An 18,295-nucleotide genomic window follows, 5' to 3' on the forward strand; every position below is an offset into this window, starting at 1 on the left:
TTTCGTCAAAGTATTAGCTAACCAAGTTTATACTTGGCAATATTACATACTTCTACCAAGTTCTAGGTAACCAAATTCATACTTGGCAATATTACAAAACAGTTTAGCAAAGTTTTACAAAATAAAACAACAATATATAATGTATCTTATACAACCACAAGTCCACAACTCAAAAAAACATTGTTGAGGTTTCAGTGTTTCACAGCATTTGTAGTCAATCTCCTCCTCTGCATTTGTAGAAAATAAATAACAGAACGTTAAATAGAGAATTAAACAAAAAAAACAAAAATTAAACAAAAACAAAAAAACAGAACATTAATATTAATTGGTAGGAAAAAGAGAAAATAACATAGAAAAATAACATTAAACAGAAAAATAGCATAAAAAAATTAAACAGAAATAAATGTCAGAACATTAAACAGAAAAAAAATACAGAACATGAAACAGAAATTAAACAAAAAAATAGAAAATTAAACAAAAAAAAAACATAAGATTAAACAGAAAATAACATAGAAAAATAAATGACAAACTACGAAAAAAAACGAAAGACAAAATATGAAAATAACATAAATAAGTAAATAACAGAAAATAAATGACAAAATACGAAAAAAAGGGTCAAAATACGAAAATCACATAAATAACAAAAAATAGTAGAAAAGAACGAAAGAAAATAAAGGACAAAATAAAAAAAATTGACAAAAGAAGAATACCTGATGTTGAAGAAGAACAGCAAATTGCGCGACTTTGCGAGAAGAAGAAGAGCAAATGTTGAAGAAAAGCAACGAAATTGCACTTGCGAGACGAAATTGAGAGATTTATTGCGACTTTGCGAGACGAAGAACATCAAATGTTGAAGAAGAGCACCGAAGAAGACTGTGTGAGAGAGAGTGAAAGACTGAGAGATTTCATCTATGAGAGAGAGTGAGAAAGAGAGGCGCTAGAAATTTAGGGTTAGGACTTAGGAGAGAGAGAGTTGAGACCGAGATTTGCATTAGAAATTTAGGGTTATGACTTTATGAGAATGAGAGAGAGTGAGAGGTAGCGTTAGAAACTTAGAATATAGTTATTGGGCTGGGATATCTTTGGGCTGGGCAAAGTGGCAAACGGCCGAACACTAATATTTTTTTTTTAGTTTAATCATTCTTATCATGTCAGGCGGGTCAATGTCAGGTCAGAAAATTCGACCTGAACCTGACCCATTTAACTTTCAGGTCGGGTTCAGGTCGACCCATTTAACTAATCGGGTTGAAAACCTCAACCCAAACCCGCTATTTTCAGGTCGGGTTCGGGTCGGGTTCGGGTCGGGTTGGGTCAGCTTTTGCCAGGCCTACCTAAAACGTAAGGTATCCTAATCAGCGCATTTCTGCATTTATATGAGAATACTTTTTATTTTGATCACATCAAGAAGCCAAAAACCTAAAAGCACCAAAACCAATTAGCAGAGCAGTACATAACGCTATCCTGCATAGACTCCTTTTTCTAACTGAGTGCCTTTCTTTCACTCCTTTGCCATAGCAACAAGTTAATATTGATCTTGGTGTGGAAAAAGCAAACTGAAGTAATACAATATAAATAATATCCATTAAAAAGTTGGAGACCTCCCATCTCAGATAAAAAGCAGGTCCATTACAAAATGTGATCGACAACCTCGATAGAGTGAGACATTTTATTGTACTGTGTTTAAGCTAACTAGTAGCTTGAGATCATATTACTACGAGATAAGGATCATAACATCTGTTATTTCTCCATATCTCAAAATGATGAAATGACATATGTCACAATAGAAAACACAGATTCCTTGTGATTTTAAACAAACAAAATAGACTGTTGCCATGAATAGAAGATATAGTTTGCAAAAGAGTTCCTATGGTACTGGTGCGAAACTATAGAGAAAAATAAATTTATAAACTAAGCCAATTGTAAGAATTTAAGAGCTTGGTTTACAACACTCACAACTTCGGCCACTTAAGGATGAGTTACTACATCTTGCATCTGCAAGTTGGTAAGACCCAGCAATGATGTCCATTATAAGACTGGCAAGTTGAGACATCAACACTAAGGGATCAATTCTAGAATCCATCGACTCTCTAGCTCTTTTTACAGTCTCTGCAGCATTGGATGACATAGCCAACTCCAACAGTTCAAGTAGTTTGTCATCTGAAATAAAGTTTTGTACTTGGCAGCATTCTCTAGGCCAGCCAGATTAAAATAGTACTTAAATAATTCATAGAACCCATATTTGCACGGCCCCTTGAGCACCGTATGAAGAAGTGTGGGCACCCAACCCCTAAAGAAGTCCCTAACTACATGCTCCTTGAGCAGAACACCGAAACCAAAGCTTATGCTCTTGTACTTCGTCAGGTCAATCTACAGACCAAGAATTACAACCAATTTAATTACTTTTACACCAAATTCACAAACATTCAAAAACAAGAGACGCTGATTTTTCTTTTGTAAATTGCGACTCTTAACAAGATTTTAATTGATATAATCAAGACTATTAAGAGTAGAGGCTTTAATATGGTTAAAAGCCAAAAAGACAGATGCAACAATGGTATGCACACAGCCAACCCAATCTCACACTTCCATTGGTCTTGTGGAACATTAATATCACAATATGCTAGAATACTCTAAAATATGAATTTAAAAGATTCATCAAAAGAAATCATTTCCACCTTCCTGTTTCGACTCCCTCATAAGTCATAACTCTCCATCATTTATCGTAGGCACATTAACGTATAGAAGTGTCCAATAAGCTAAATAAGTAATACGTAGTGCTCTGTAGTTTTCTTCCACTGTTTGATTTGAGATTTAATCTGAATGATTAATCATGAAGCTTAATCACATCGTCTACTCATTTTTAGTGTAACCTTTCAATTTTTTGTTGATCATACAAAGCCTCTATGCATCTATGGAGTATTATGTAGTAGTTGTAGAAAATGATAGACATTTTTTTTCTCTTTTTTTGTTTGATTGTATAATTACCTAATTACAATCAGATCACGCAACGCCAGCCACACTCTATAGTCTATACTGTACAGATATTGTGCTTAATGTTTAGTACCCCCACTTCATGACTTCAGGCGGCCTAGTTACTCTATTGCTTCGTATTGAATATTTCCATAGGAGCAATAATTCTTTCCCTCCAAAGCCATCAGTAAATCACTGCCATGCTTGTTGCATATAAGCATGCTTTCTTATTCTGAGACCCTCAGTTTTGTTATACCACCAAACGACCAACAACTAATACTCCTACATCTTAGTTACGAGTACAACACATTAGAACATTGTTAGTTCCCAAGCATACGCCACAACAGACCAAACCACCCCAATACTGAAACAAAACCTTAGAATCCAAAATCTCAATAATCATCTATATTCATAGAAATACAGCAAATTTAACTCAAATTAGCAAACACACACACAAAAGGAGATTCCCTGCTATCAAAGACTTATACTCCAAATATTCTTCTAATCATAATCATTTTATTCTAATCAGCAAATTTTGTTCTAATCATAATTTTTTTCTTGTCAAATGATCTGTATTTAGCACCCTCTAATTGCAAGAAAACATTGCATTCCACAATGTCCACATAAATTCATAAATCAGTTTGTCAATGATATACCGATTTCACATGGTGGATGCGCAAATCGTGACTGAAAACTTATTTGATCAATTTACATGATCCCTCACAAATTCCATCAATTGCTACATAATATGAGCCTAATAATAGCAACCACCTTTTATTCTAAAATTTTGGTATTAAACTAAGTAGATTCAAACACAAAGTTACTGTGACCAACCCTCTTTACTATCACAAAAGTTATCTGCAAGCACAAAGTTGCTTGCACATACAGAAAAGCACAAGAAACAACAAAATCAAAGTACATTACTACAATATAAGCTAATCATATTGAATTGAATTGAATTCGATTACGAATCAAATAAATCAAACACCCATCTAACTACTGAGTATTCCCTTTACATAATCACCAACTAAGCAGTGTAAGCAGTCTAAGCACCACAAAAATAGGATACATTGATAAAAAGAAGAATAAAATAAAAGATGTGAAAAAAGAAAGAGAGAGAGTAAAACTTGAGCAATAAAGTGTGCAAACACCATCTGCCACCCAGAAATTCTAACAAATGGAACACCACACTAACAATCAAACTAAATTAAATGGTAGAAGTGGATATGTCTAATATATGAAGAGAAAAAGAGGAGAGCAGATATAAAGTGTACCGCATTGTCCGTCTTTATAGGATTCCTCACCCAAAGTATCCAGCTCTGAATTGGCTTCGTCAAAAACCTATCATACATCATTCAGTTAGAAACTTAGAATAATCTAGATCAAAAAGGTTTTGAGACTAACGAACTGTCAAACAAAATTTTAATGATGCAATTTAAGTCTTATACTTCGTACAACTAAGCCTACAAACTAATTTTGACAGCTTCCAAGATCAAGGTTTCTCAATATGAACCTATATAGCTGTTATCACTTAGGTCCATAAACCAAGTATGAAGTATGAAGCAGTATGAGTAGCTTAGTTCCCTCCCTCACCCCCATTGCAGAGCAAAATTGACAGTGATAAGAAATCATAAACCAAGCACAAGGAACCCATCTATATTTACAGGGGAAACACAATCTCGACACTACCAGCGATGATCCTCTGAGTACGGAAGGTGTTATGAGTACCAACATGTTGCCCACAGATCATAATACCTTTGTAGATAGATAGTCTACGGCCATTTTCTGGAACTCCCTACAAAGTTGAAACCATCAAAGAAATCAGCATAGCACAAGTAAGCACTGGAGAACAAAGGAAAAAAAAAATGGTATAGAAATAAAGAATAAAAATCACAACCAAAACTAACCAATTTAATTGCCACAATGTCTCCGATCCTGATGTCTGGCACTGGATGCCGCTCATCTGACGCCTCAACTGCTCTTTTTTTCATAGACACGCAATGCTGCACATAGTAAAGTCCTAATTCAGCTGTCATCTCATTCATTGCTAACGACCAAGTCATTTTTCAATTGAACTAATAAGATTGGGATGTCAACTGTGAGGACGATCTTACCAACATTGCTTACTTTAAAGCTTCGAGATATAACAGGATCATCACTTAAAGTCATCTTGGTCTTTATTTGTATAATCACAGTGTATCTTCTACGCTCGGCACAAACTCAGCACTATAAGTCACATCCCACCCGTATAATCACAGTGTATCTTCTACGCTCGGCACAAACTCAGCACTATAAGTCACATCCCACCCAACCACTCGAACTTCCCACGCGATGATTCATTTCTACAACATACAATACCAATATTGTGAAACTTAAAGCAATAGGTGAATAGATAAGAAGCAATAAATGACACATCATTTGACCTACCTCTGAACTTATGATTTCCACAAACTGTTTCCTTGTAGGATTCAGGTTTAGTACAATACCTCTGGATTGCAATCGCAATATTCAACACTCAACCTGCCATACTGAATTGGAACTTGCTCATACCTGTTGCACCATTAATCTAGAATATAACATTAACCTAACCATAAAAAGTACGGAAGATGAAAGAAGAAAGACTAGAGATTGAACTGACCTAAAGAGAGTTTCGGCATTTTTTGAGGTTCCCACAAAGACAAACTTGGTTTTTCGTTCTCTGAGTCATGAATGGGCTCATCATGGTGTAGAAAGCCACATACCACCAGGGCACATTGATGAACACCTACAAAACGATTCACTAGTGGAAAAATGAAGAAGGGCTGCGCTAAAAAAGGCATGTAGGGCTGCGCTTTTTGACAGCAGCCCTTTCAGTAGCAGCCCTTCACTTTTTAAGTAGGGCTGCGCTCTAGAAGGGTTGCGCTAGTTAGGAAAAAGCGCAGCCCTTCTAGCCCAGAAGGGTTGCGCTAGTTAAGAAAAAGCGTAGCCCTTCTGGGCTAAAGGGCTGCGCTTTTTCCTAACTAGCGCAGCCCTTCCTACCAAAAAAAAAATAAAAAAAAAAATTTTTTTTTGTCATTTTTTTACTCATAATCTCACATTTTCTGAAAATTAAACAGAAGAGAAGAGAAACGAAACGAAAATACTAAACCCAAAACAATAAAAAGAATGAAACGAAAATGAAAAAAAGGAACAAAAACTAATATACAAAGAGAAGTATACAATAAGTATACAAGAACATTAATCAAAACAAAGATGAAAATACAAGAAATTATATAGAAAGAGAAGTATACAAGAACATTAATCAAAATAAACAAAGAGAAGTATACAAGAATAACATTAATCAAAACATATAAACAAAGAGAAGTATACAAGAACATTAATCAAAACAAAGAGAAGTATACAAGAATTAATCAAAACATATAAACAAAGAGAAGTATACAAGAACATTAATCAAAAACATATAAACAAAGAGAAGTATACAAGAACATTATAGATCTGAAAATACAAGAACTACAACCTAATAATGTTTAAATACATAAAACAAAACCCAAATACATAATTTAAGGAAAAAAAAATTTCGGAAAAACTTAAAATGGCTATTTGGAGGCTTAAACGAACTCGGATGGCTTAAAAAGCCTAAACGTCACGGCATAGCGGTGAGTTTGACTCGTTGGCTCGTTCCGCTTCCGAAAAGGTATCACAATAGGCAATCGGACTCCGTCGCCATGTTTAGTGCAAATCAATTTCAAGGTTTTTGTCGCAAATGTTTATGGGAGTTTTTGGAGAGAAGAGAGGATGAGAGAGAAGAGAGGATGAAGAGAAGGAGGAAAGGAATAATGAGGGACGTGAGAGAGAGAGAGAATGAGGGATAATATATTTGACGAATCCCCGCTCAATATTTCAAAGCCCGCGATTCCGAAATTTCAAATTTTTTCAGGAAGGGCTGCGCTTATTTAAAAAAGCGCAGCCCTACTAAGTAGAAGGGCTGCGCTTTTTAAAAAAGCGCAGCCCTTCACTTAGTAGGGCTGCGCTTTTTTAAAAGCGCAGCCCTTCTTACTTACAGAAGGGCTGCGCCTATTTAAAAAAGCGCAGCCCTACTAGTGAAGGGCTGCGCTTTTTTAAATAAGCACAGCCCTTCTGCTTAGTAGGGCTGCGCTTTTTTAAATAAGCGCAGCCCTTCACTAGTAGGGCTGCGCTTTTACGAAAAACGCAGCCCTTCCTGCGCAGCCCTTTATGTTTTTTCCCCTAGTGATTTCATAACAATTTATCAATGCATTAGGAGCTTAATTTGCTCAATGTCACAGCATTATATACATCTCCAGTCTCCACTACATCCTTGAGAATCTAAGGTTTGATTTGCTACTTACAATCAGAATATATATTGCGAGGAGAAAGGAAAACACAATCTCGGTGCATTAAAGCAAGACAACACATTGTAACTTTTTATTTCACAGAAATGCAGACATTTACTTAACATAAGTTCTAAATTTAGGAAAGCATAAAAAACAGTTGCTTAATTATAAGTTTGCATCATTTAGCAGTAACAGCCCAAGTAAACACCTCCAAACAAGACTTAAACACATGATAAACTACAAAGTGTTGAAATCGATACAAGCTTATAAGCTAGTCTCGCTAGCAACTGCAACTAATAAAGAATACAACAGGCCCATTCTCATTTCTTTAACTTTTACCTCAAACTTTGCTCCTTTCTATTGATCACTATAAATTTGTAAAATAAATTAATACTAAAAAAAGGGAATAGATAGGGAAAATGGATGAATTGATAAGCTCCATTGCACAAGGAAGAGATAAGTCAAATAAAAACATCTAATACTCGCTTTCTTGGTTACTTGAAATGGGAGTGGGAACATTTGGCCAATCATTTGGCTCAGATTCAAGAAGTCATCAAATCAAAATCAAATACAAAAAAAAAACTCCAATTAAGCCACTCACAGGTTCAAAATAGGAAGCTAATACATCTTCTAGCATATAAGATAAACAAAAAGAATTTCATAGCTACATTAGTGTAACATGCAGAACACAACTCGCGTATTCATTGAATGTTGTCAGCAATGCAAATGTAGGCTACTCTCTTTCTAAGCCTTGTCATTGGAACCGACCAGAATTATAGAAAGTGACTGATTGGCTAAATCCTGAAACGATCCCAATTTCATTTTAAATTAAGGCGTGACATAAAAGATACAGAGATAAAGTTTTAGTTGAAAGCATAATGTTTGGCCCACCATAAGCACCACCAGCATCTACACCTGATCCCAATCTTCAGTTTACCCAAAAGGCCGAATTGAAAATTACCACGTACGGTAAAATATAAACCTATATGTATACGTGTGTGTAGACGGTGTAGTGTATATACACACACACACACACACACAAATAAATAAATGAAACCAAAGAAAAAATTAACTTACTCATCTCTCCCTCCCTTTGGGAGGAAGTTGGGCTCTGTAGGAGTATGCTTCAGAGGAGGTGGTGGAGGAGGTGAAAATTTAGGCTTCTTCTGAATAGTAGAAGTTTCAGCCTTAGGCTTCTCAGTAGAAGCTTCAACCTTAGGCTTTTGCTTGGGCTTCACCTCAAGGGCAGGTTTCTCCAACATTGGCAGCTATTCTTGTCAAGTTGGCAGCCTTGAGATTGTTTTGAAGGATAAGATCCACGATAAAGCAATAAGACAAGGAAGCAAAATAATTAATCATGGCATGTTGTAAAAATGTTGGCAACAGACTAGCAACGTTGAAATTTTTCCTTTTCATATAAATGAGATTGAAATTAAGCCTTTGATATTTCAAGCATAATGTAGTGCTGAAAATTTTCCAAATCAGTCATACAGAACAATAGCTTTAAGCTGTTGCATTAAGTTTATGAACTCGTCCAATGTTTCACATACTCATATTAGCAAATCAAGGGAAATTCATATTATTGAATGTTATCGAGTGTTTGACAAACATCTTTTCTCTACATTACTCCTACAGTGACAAAACTGCTATTAAAGTAATCAATAAGGCTACAAAGTACTACGTACAAAGAGAATAAGAAAACAAAAACGAAAGATAATACAACACTGCCCACTATAAAATACTGTTTTATTCAAGCAGAAAAAAAAGAATTAAAGGTAAATATTGAAGGAACTTAAAAAGCTAAGTGAGATACTTGATAGTTAGAAAATATTAATTGGAAAGAAAAATAGTTAGGGAATAGGTCGTGACATTTATGACAAGATGCATTTATTATGAGTAAAAGCTGTTCTCTAACGTAGTGCTGCCGAATAGAGAGCCTTTCACAGGGTCATTATCTAACAAATCATCCATTTCTAGGAGATATTGATTCCCTATAAGGAGAACCACGTCATTGTGCAAGCCATTGTATGATGGGAAACCCTCAGGTCCAAACGAGTCTAGAAGATCTTTTGCAAATAATGTAATGAGATGGCCATCTTTATCGAATGCTGCAAGAATACCCATATCTGTACCAGCTTTCAGTATACTATCTTTCACAAAATCTGTGTGTTGGGGGTCAAAGGGGCACACCAACCATGGCATTGGCTTCGGACTACCAGAAGATGTACTAGCTTCGCCATTAAAGTGAACAAATACCACTTCAAAATCAGCAATCCTTGCTATTTTATTTCGATTGTACCACTCAAGCAATGTATAATAAGTTTCTGATGGCGTTTCCACTTGGTCAATGTAAAGAAGGACATGTTTTCCCCGCAGTTCGCCTATAGGCACTTCATCAATACTATTGCTGATATCATTATGATTAGTCAAGTTCATGCAAAGAACATAATCCCGTGACCCATAAACCAGCAAAGACTCTAAGGTGACTGCCCTTATTGCTTCCAATTCTCTCTGCACAAGGGAGTGCCTAGTGAAGGGATATCCATTGATACCCAACCGGTTAATAACATATTTTCCCAAGTGATCCGCAATATTCATCTTGGGGTCCAAAATGACTAGTTCATCCCCCTCAAAGTCAGGGTAATAATAGTTAAAACCAATTTCCAAGAGCCTACGGCTTACAAAGTCGTTGAACGGTGAAACCCACCGATGAGGATTAGCAGATATCTTGAGCTTATGTAAGACATGATTCATAGCCTCCCGGAACAATAGTGGATCCACGCTGTATCTATAAGGTAAGTAGACGGTTACGATGTGGAATTCCTGGTCCCGAGCCTTACATTCTTGAGAAACCAACTTGAGTGTCCGAATCAAGGTGCCATCATAGCACAAATACAACCCCACAAGCTTATCATTGAGTTCAAAAACCGAGACTTTATTCTCATGATCTATACCCACAGTTGCAAAATCATTAGCACCAGTAGCATTATTATTTATCTTGAAAACAAATTAAGAGTCTAAATTTGAATGGAGGTGGGTGTGAAACTCCCACCAAAAAAGCTTAAATTCAGGATGACAAAAGGGGGGAAAGGAAAGTCCATTAACCCCAAACAAGGTTCATGCTCAACAACCTTTTGATGGTGGTCAACTAGAAGACCCACTGGGTTCGAAAAAAGGCCAAGGGAGTTGCATATGTTGTCACGACGCAGCGTGTCGGAGAAAGGGACTGCAAGCCAGGAGGAAGGAAAAGCTGAAAAGAAGTGGTTGAAAGCATCCTCATCGTTAGCCCAATTTCGTCTCATTTTAGCCACCATAATCATCTCATAATCAGATTTGGGTAGGTTAGAAAATGCAGTATTAATCCCACGAATACTGTTGCAAACATGTGACTGTAGCCAAAATTGAGGCACGAAAAAGTAACAAACCAAGATGTTCTTTCCCCTAAGAGTGTCAATCTCAAGTCTACGGTCATCATTTCGGACCAAGTAACCCCTCTCTCCGTCTCTTGGACTACCTTGATTAGTGGGTATTCTCAATTGGGTCTTGTAAATGATGCTTATGATGTTTTTAAGTCAATGCCTAATAGGAATTCTGCTGCTTGGAATGCAATGATAGCTGCATATGTTCAGAATGATCGTTTCCACGAGGCGTTTCCTTTGTCAATGAAATGAGGATGGGAAATGTAGAGTTGGATAGGTATGTGGTAGCTAGTATGCTATCTGCTTGTACAAAGTTGGGAGCTCTGGATCAAGGAGAGTGGATACATGGATATATCAGGAAGAATGGAATAGAGATGGATACAAAACTCGCAACCACAGTTATTGACATGTATTGCAAATGTGGGTGCTTGGAAAAGGCTTTTGAAGTTTTCAATGGTTTGCCTTCTAAGGGGATCTCTACATGGAACTGCATGATTGGTGGGTTAGCAATCCATGGAAGAGGACAAGCTGCTATAGAGCTTTTCAAGGATATGGAGAGAGAGATGGTTGCACCTGATAACATCACTTTCTTGAATGTGCTTAGTGCTTGTGCTCATGCAGGGTTAGTTGAGACAGGCCATCATTACTTCAAGCATATCACTGAAGTCCATAGACTCGAACCAAGAATGGAGCATTACGGATGCTTGGTTGATTTATTAGGTAGAGCAGGACTGCTGGAAGAGGCCAGAAAGCTTGTTGAAGAAGAAATGCCGATGGACGCTGATGCTGGGGTGTTGGGCGCCCTTGTCGGAGCTTGTAAGATCCATGGAGACATCAATCTAGGAGAAAATTTCGGGAAGAGATTAATTGAATTGGACCCTAGTAACAGTGGCCGTCATGTTCTACTGGCCAACCTCTATGCAACTGCAGGCAAATGGAATGATGTTGCGAATATCAGGAAGCTAATGAATGATAGAAAGGTGAAAAAGGCTCCTGGTTTTTCAGTGATCGAAATGGAAGGCGTTGTTAGTGAGTTTATTGCAGGAGGCAGGGCCCATCCTGAAAGCAGGAAGATTTATGCCAAGCTTGATGAGATGCTGGAAAGCATAAAATGCCTCGGATATGTTCCAGATAAAGACAGGTTAATTCAAGATATTGATGAGGAAGAAAAGGAGAATCCTTCGAACTATCACAGTGAAAAGCTTGCCATTGCATTTGGGCTATTAAAGACCAAGCCAGGGCAAACCATTCTGTTAGCAATAAATGCAATTTTTAGGACCTAGGGTTTGCTAATTAATTTCAAGTTCAACAATAAATGTAAAGTTGTAAACTTTAAATGAGAAAAGTAAGCAATAAAGAGAGACAAAGATTTAACGTGGCTCGGTCAATCTTGACCTACATCCACAAGCAAGAACCTTGGAGCTTTTCTTTAGCCTCTCTAATGGAGGAATTACAATGGAGAAGAAGAGGAGAGAGAGAGAGTTATTTTGTGGCTAATTTGAATCTTACAAATCCCAAATGACTTCAGGAAGCCTTATATATGACTTCCTAAAGTTTACAAAATCACCCTAAACCCAAAACATAAAATCCGAAATAACCCGGATTAAAAACGCAAAAGCACGAAATAGGGCAAGCTGCTCGGCCGGGCGCCCGCCCGGGCTGTGACCCAGCCCGCCCAGGGAACACTTAGGCAGAAACTTCTGCCTTTGAGGCAGAATGTTGGAGAAACGACGAGCCCGCCCGAGCTGCCAATAGCTCGCCCGGTCTGAGCCGCCCGCCCGGGTTCAACCTCGGCACAAGAAACTGCCTTCAAGGCAGAATGAGGGAAAAAGCTCTGGCCCGCCCGAGCCTTCCACCATCCCGCCCGGGCTGCTGCAGTCACATGGGTTTCCTCGCTCGTCCGGGCCGTTTCGCACAACTTCAAATTTCTTCTCCTTCTTTGTCTTCAACGTGAAAATCAAGGCATACTTTAACAATTCTCCACCTTGACTTGAATTTCTCCAAACACCTCCAATAACACCAAAATAAAACTAAATAAACTCCAAGGCCCAACCCCATAAGGGCCTACAATGAACAAGAGGAGAGATCCACCAAGTTCACACACAAAGTGAACTTAGTGGTTGGCAAAGGCTTTGTCAACATGTCGGATGGGTCCTCCTCGGTACGAATCTTCATCAATGTCAACTCTTTCTTATCAATGACATTTCGGATGAAGTTGTACTTCACATCAATGTGCTTCGTTCTTCTATGGAACGTGTTTTGGTTCTTAGCCAAGTGAATTGCACTTTGGCTATCACAAAAAACGGACACCTCCTTAGAACACGAGCTAATCTCCCCAACCAAACCTTTGAGCCACTTTGCCTCCTTGAATGACTCAGTAATTGCTATGAACTCCGCTTCCGTAGTTGAAAGAGCTACAACATCTTGTAGCGAAGATTGCCAACTCACGGCCGTACCTCCCAAGGTAAACACATAACCCGAAGTCGATTTCCTATCATCCAAGTCTCCACCATAATCCGAATCACAATACCCAATCACACCATTTGCATCTTGACCAAACTCCAAGCAAACATGTGAGGTACCCTTCAAGTACCTTAGAAGCCATTTCAAAGCTTCCCAATGCCCTTTCCCGGGACTTGACATATAACGGCTCACCATGCTCACCGCTTGAGCAATGTCCGGCTTAGAACATACCATGGCATACATCACACTCCCAATGGCACTAGCTAGTATAAGGAATGTGAGCCATGACCCTTTCTTCTTCTTCGGATTGAGGACAAAGCTCCTTTGAGAGCTTAAAGTGAGAACCGAGAGGAGTAGAAACGGGCTTAGCATTGTTCATTGAGAATCTCTCAAGAACCTTCTCAATGTACCTCCTTTGGCTAAGGTACAACATCCCCTTAGATCGATCTCTCCAAATCTCCATCCCAAGTATCTTCTTGGCTTCACCAAGATTCTTCATACCAAACTCACTACTCAACAACTTCTTCAAATTGTTGAACTCAATCAAATGCTTGCAAGCAACCAACATATCATCAACATAAAGCAAAAGGTAAATGAAGGAACCACTTACTAGCTCTTTATAGTAGACACAACTATCATAGGAGCTTCTTGTGAACTCATGAGCCAACATAAACGAATCAAATCGCCTAACCATTTCCTAGGCGATTGCTTCAACCCATACAATGATTTCACCAAACGGCACACATGCTCTTCTTTCCCTTCTACCTCAAAACCTTCCGGTTGCTTCATGTAGATTTCCTCCTCCAAGTCCCCATGGAGGAAAGCGGTCTTAACATCAAGTTGGTGTAGCTCCAAGTCTTCCATATCTACCAAGGCAAGCAAAACTCTAATGGACGAGTGCTTCACAACCGGTGAGAAAACTTCATGAAAATCAACACCCTCTACTTGAGTGAAACCCCTTGCCACAACTCTTGCCTTGTAGACGGGACCTCCCGAATCCGGTGTACCCTCTTTTCTCTTGTACACCCACTTATACCCAACGATCTTCTTCTTTTTAGGTGCAACAACCAACTCCCAAGTATTGTTCTTGTGCAAAGATTACATCTCTTGCTTCATTGCCATCAACCCTTGCTTGAATCGGGTAGAGACATTGCTTCCTTGTAGGAGCATGGATCATCAAATGCTCCACCTCATTTGCCACGGTGAGAGCATATTGCACATAGTCACACTCCTCAACATATCTTTGAGGAGGCTTGATTTGCCTTCTTTGTCTCTCACTAGCAAGTGTCTTGCGTTGGGTTTGAGGTGAACCCTAACATGCCTCTCATGAGTGAGAGCATCATCTTGTGAAGCACTTTCAAGCTCCACCTTTCCCCGGTGTCATGAGATGAACCTACATCATTACAAATAGAAAGCTCCTTCTCAGGAGTGATCATGCATGATTCATCAAACACAACATCTCTAGAAGTTATTACCCTCCTAGATTTTTCACACCAAACTCTATATCCCTTAACCCCCAAACCATAGCCAACAAACACACATTTTCTAGCTCTAGGTTCAAGTTTATCCTCTTTTACATGAATATAGGCCGGACAACCAAAAATTTTCAAATTTGAGTAATCACATGGAGTTCCGAACCATACCTCTTGAGGAGATTTAAAGTTAAGGGCGGAGTGAGGAGACCGGTTCACCAAATAGCATGCCGTTGCAACCGCTTCAGCCCAAAAGATCTTCCCCAAATTGGCTTGTGAGAGCATACATCTTGCTCTCTCTAGAAGAGTCCTATTCATCCTCTCCGCAACACCATTTTGTTGAGGCCTCCCAACACAAGTTCTATGACGAACAATGCCTTCATCAAGACAATACTTAGTGAACTTCTTTTCAACAAACTCTAGGCCATTGTCGGTTCTCAAAACCTTGATCTTCTTGTCGGTCTTCTTCTCAATCATAGTCTTCCATTGAAGAAACACATCAAACACACCATCCTTGTGCTTGAGGAAGAACGACCACATCTTCCTAGAGAAATCATCAATTATAGTGAGCATGTAACTACAACCACCCAAAGAAGTCTTCCTAGAGGGACCCCACAAATCCGAATGGATGTAATCAAGAGGTCCTTTGGTGTTGTGTATTGCGGGCTTAAAGCTAACCCGCTTGTGTTTACCAAACACAATGCTCACAAAAGCCAAGGTTGACAAGCTTCACATTTTCTAGCAAACCTTGCTTGCAAAGTTCGGACATTCCATGCTCTCCCATATGACCAAGCCTCAAATGCCAAAGCTTGGTATCATCATCCTCATAGTGCCGGTGGAGACATTTGCCGAACCACTAACCATGAAACCTTGTAACACAACAAACTTCCCCTTTTAATGCCCTTCATCAACACAAGTGCACCCCTAATAACTTTCAATACTCCACCTTCCGCTATGTACTTACACCCATTGTTGTCAAGTGTGCCAAGAGAGATCAAGTTCTTCTTCATTTCCGGAACATGGCGGACTTTGGACAATGTTCTAACCGTGCCATCAAACATAGTGATATCCACGGACCCTATGCCAATCACCTTGCAAGTAGCATTGTTGCCCATGGTGACCGTGCCTCCATTGAACTCCTCATATGAGGTGAACATGTCTTTGTAGGGTGTCACATGAAAAGAACATCCCGAATCCATTATCCATCACTCTTGCTCTTGAGCCTATCATGAGTAACAACCAATGCACCACTTTCGCTATCGGAATCAACATAGCTTACATCGGCGGAGTTCATGGGTCCCTTGCCTTTCCCGGGCTTACTATCCCCCGATCGCTTGTTCTTCAACTTATAGCATTCGGACTTAATGTGTCCCTTTAGATGACAATAATTACAAGTCTTGTGTTTATTAGAATTAGGCTTCTTAGACTTAGAACGCCCCTATTCTTACCACCATTACCACCTTGAATAGTAGATGTAACATCATTTGATCTACCCCTAAAAAACAAGCCATCACTAGAGTTTGACGATTTAGATGTCAATTGATTATCAATCAATTCCTTTTGGTTCAAAGCATCCCTAACATCATCAATACTCAAATCATCTCTACCATATAAGATAGTTTCCCTAAATGCTTGTATGAATGTGGTAATGAACACAACAACCAAATAGCCAAATCTTCATCATCCAAAGTCACATTAATTTTTGAAGATCCATTACAATAGAATAAAACTCATCTATATGAGACTTAAGAGAATTACCTTCCTCAAGTCGAAGGGCATACAATCACTCTTGCAGTAGAAGTCGGTTGGTGACACTCTTTGCCATGTAAAGAGACTCCAACTTCAACCATAGATCCGCCGACGAATCCTCCTTACAACTTCCCTCAATACTTCATTCGAGAGCAAAGTTGTATACCGATAACCTTCAAATCCAATTCTTCCCATTTCTCTTCGGTCATAAGTAGTAGGCTTCTTCACCTTACCCTCTAGAGAGCCTTGTGAACACCATTTTGAATCAATATTGTCTTCATCTTCACTTGCCATAGTCCAAATTAATGGACCTATCAAACTTCTCAATAATCAAAGCTTCATTATTGACATATTCTTCAAAGAAATCAACTAGAAACCACCCAACCTTAAGCTCTGATACCAATCGTTAGCATAATGCAATTTCTAGGACCTAGGGTTTGCTAATTAATTTCAAGTTCAACAATAAATGCAAAGTGTAAACTTTAATGAGAAAAGTAAGCAATAAAGAGAGACAAAGATTTAACGTGGTTCGGTCAATCTTGACCTACATCCACAAGCAAGAACCTTGGATCTTTTCTTTAGCCTCTCTAATGGAGGAATTACAATGGAGAAGAAAGGAGAGAAGAGTTATTTTGTGGCTAATTTGAATCTTACAAATCCCAAATGACTTTAGGAAGCCTTATATATGACTTCCTAAAGTTTACAAAATCACCCTAAACCCAAAACATAAAATCCGAAATAACCCGTATTAAAAACGCAAAAGCACGAAACAGGGCAAGCTGCTCGGCCGGAACCCGCCCGGGGAACACTTAGGCAGAAACTTCTGCCTTCGAGGCAGAATGTTGGAGAAACGACGAGCCCGCCCGAGCTCAACCTCGGCACAAGAAACTGCCTTCAAGGCAGAATGAGGGAAAAAACTCTGGCCCGCCCGAGCCTTCCACTAGCCCGCCCGGGCTGCTACAGTCACATGGGTTTCCTCGCTCGTCCGGGCCGTTTCGCACAACTTCAAGTTTCTTCTCCTTCTTTGTCTTCAACGTGAAAATCAAGGCATACTTTAACACATTCGTATCTCAAAGAATTTGAGAGTTTGTAGAGATTGTCATCAAGCAAGTAAACTCATTTCTAAGGCTTTTGATCGTGAAATTATAGTGAGAGATAGGAATCGTTTTCACCATTTCAGGAATGGTGAATGCTCTTGAAATGATTTCTGGTGAGATGTGGATTCTATAGATGCACACAGATGTAGCTTGTGAATAGCTCAGCTGTAGATATCACTTTTAGTACTTAACCAGCATATACCATGAGGACTATGTCTTTCCCTCTGTCTCATAGCTTTTGATTCACAACCTTATTGAAAATTTTGGATTTTTGTTTAGTTCTGAGAATTATATATGCAGTGGTTGATGCTAAGTATAGTGAAGTTTACGGGTAGAAAAACCCGTAGCTCTATTACTGTTCTTTGTTAATCATTGTACTGCTGTTGATGGTCTATGAGAACATTCTTCTTTTAGTGTTACAAGTGCAAATTCACCGTGAACACTGCATTTCTAAGTGAGTAGAGTTGCCTCCTCCTGTTATTCACTAGTGGTTTAGTACTTTGATTTATGGATTGATCAACGCGTGATGCTTTGACCTTTAAGAACTTTTACTTACGCCTGAGATTACAATAATGTGTTTTCTTGATTTCTTCTGCTAATTAATCTTCAAGATTTGGACCATAGAGCTTGATGGCAAACGGATTAAGCTGCAAATATGGGGTACTCCTGGTCAGGTAACGCTCAGGATCAATCATAATGGGTAATTGCCCGTGCTTCACTTTTGTAGTGTTGTGTATTCTTGGCAACTACTGATTAGCATGAAATAATATTTGTTGAACAGGCTCATTTATGTA

General features: G+C 38.7%; 2 protein-coding genes and 1 long non-coding RNA gene across 3 annotated transcripts; 1 reads left to right on the forward strand and 2 right to left on the reverse strand.

Annotated features, from left to right (window-relative positions):
* On the reverse strand, positions 1–1,332 carry LOC104901960 (uncharacterized). Its single transcript, XR_791294.4, has 2 exons — positions 711–1,332; positions 1–227 (listed from the first exon to the last, which is right to left on the reverse strand). It is a non-coding gene; the product is annotated as an uncharacterized LOC104901960 (long non-coding RNA).
* A 7,859-nt stretch (positions 1,333–9,191) lies between these two features.
* LOC104898806 (probable nucleoredoxin 1-2) lies at positions 9,192–10,055 on the reverse strand. Its single transcript, XM_010685913.3, has one exon. The coding sequence runs from the start codon at positions 10,053–10,055 to the stop codon at positions 9,192–9,194; it is 864 nt and encodes a 287-aa protein (XP_010684215.3).
* Positions 10,056–10,328: 273 nt separating this feature from the next.
* On the forward strand, positions 10,329–17,618 carry LOC104898804 (pentatricopeptide repeat-containing protein At5g66520-like). The gene is given in 4 exon segments (XM_019250573.3): positions 10,329–10,334; positions 10,697–10,958; positions 10,961–11,967; positions 17,466–17,618. Coding segments are annotated over 4 exon segments (1,428 nt in total).
* Positions 17,619–18,295: the final 677 nt, after the last annotated feature.

Source organism: Beta vulgaris, chromosome 7 (assembly GCF_026745355.1).
Source record: "Beta vulgaris subsp. vulgaris cultivar EL10 chromosome 7, EL10.2, whole genome shotgun sequence".
NCBI classification, from domain to species: domain Eukaryota; kingdom Viridiplantae; phylum Streptophyta; class Magnoliopsida; order Caryophyllales; family Amaranthaceae; genus Beta; species Beta vulgaris.

Excerpts from the sequence above, each read along its gene's own strand:
- LOC104898806 (XM_010685913.3), bottom strand. The coding sequence starts at position 10,055 with ATGAATCATGTCTTACATAAGCTCAAGATATCTGCTAATCCTCATCGG.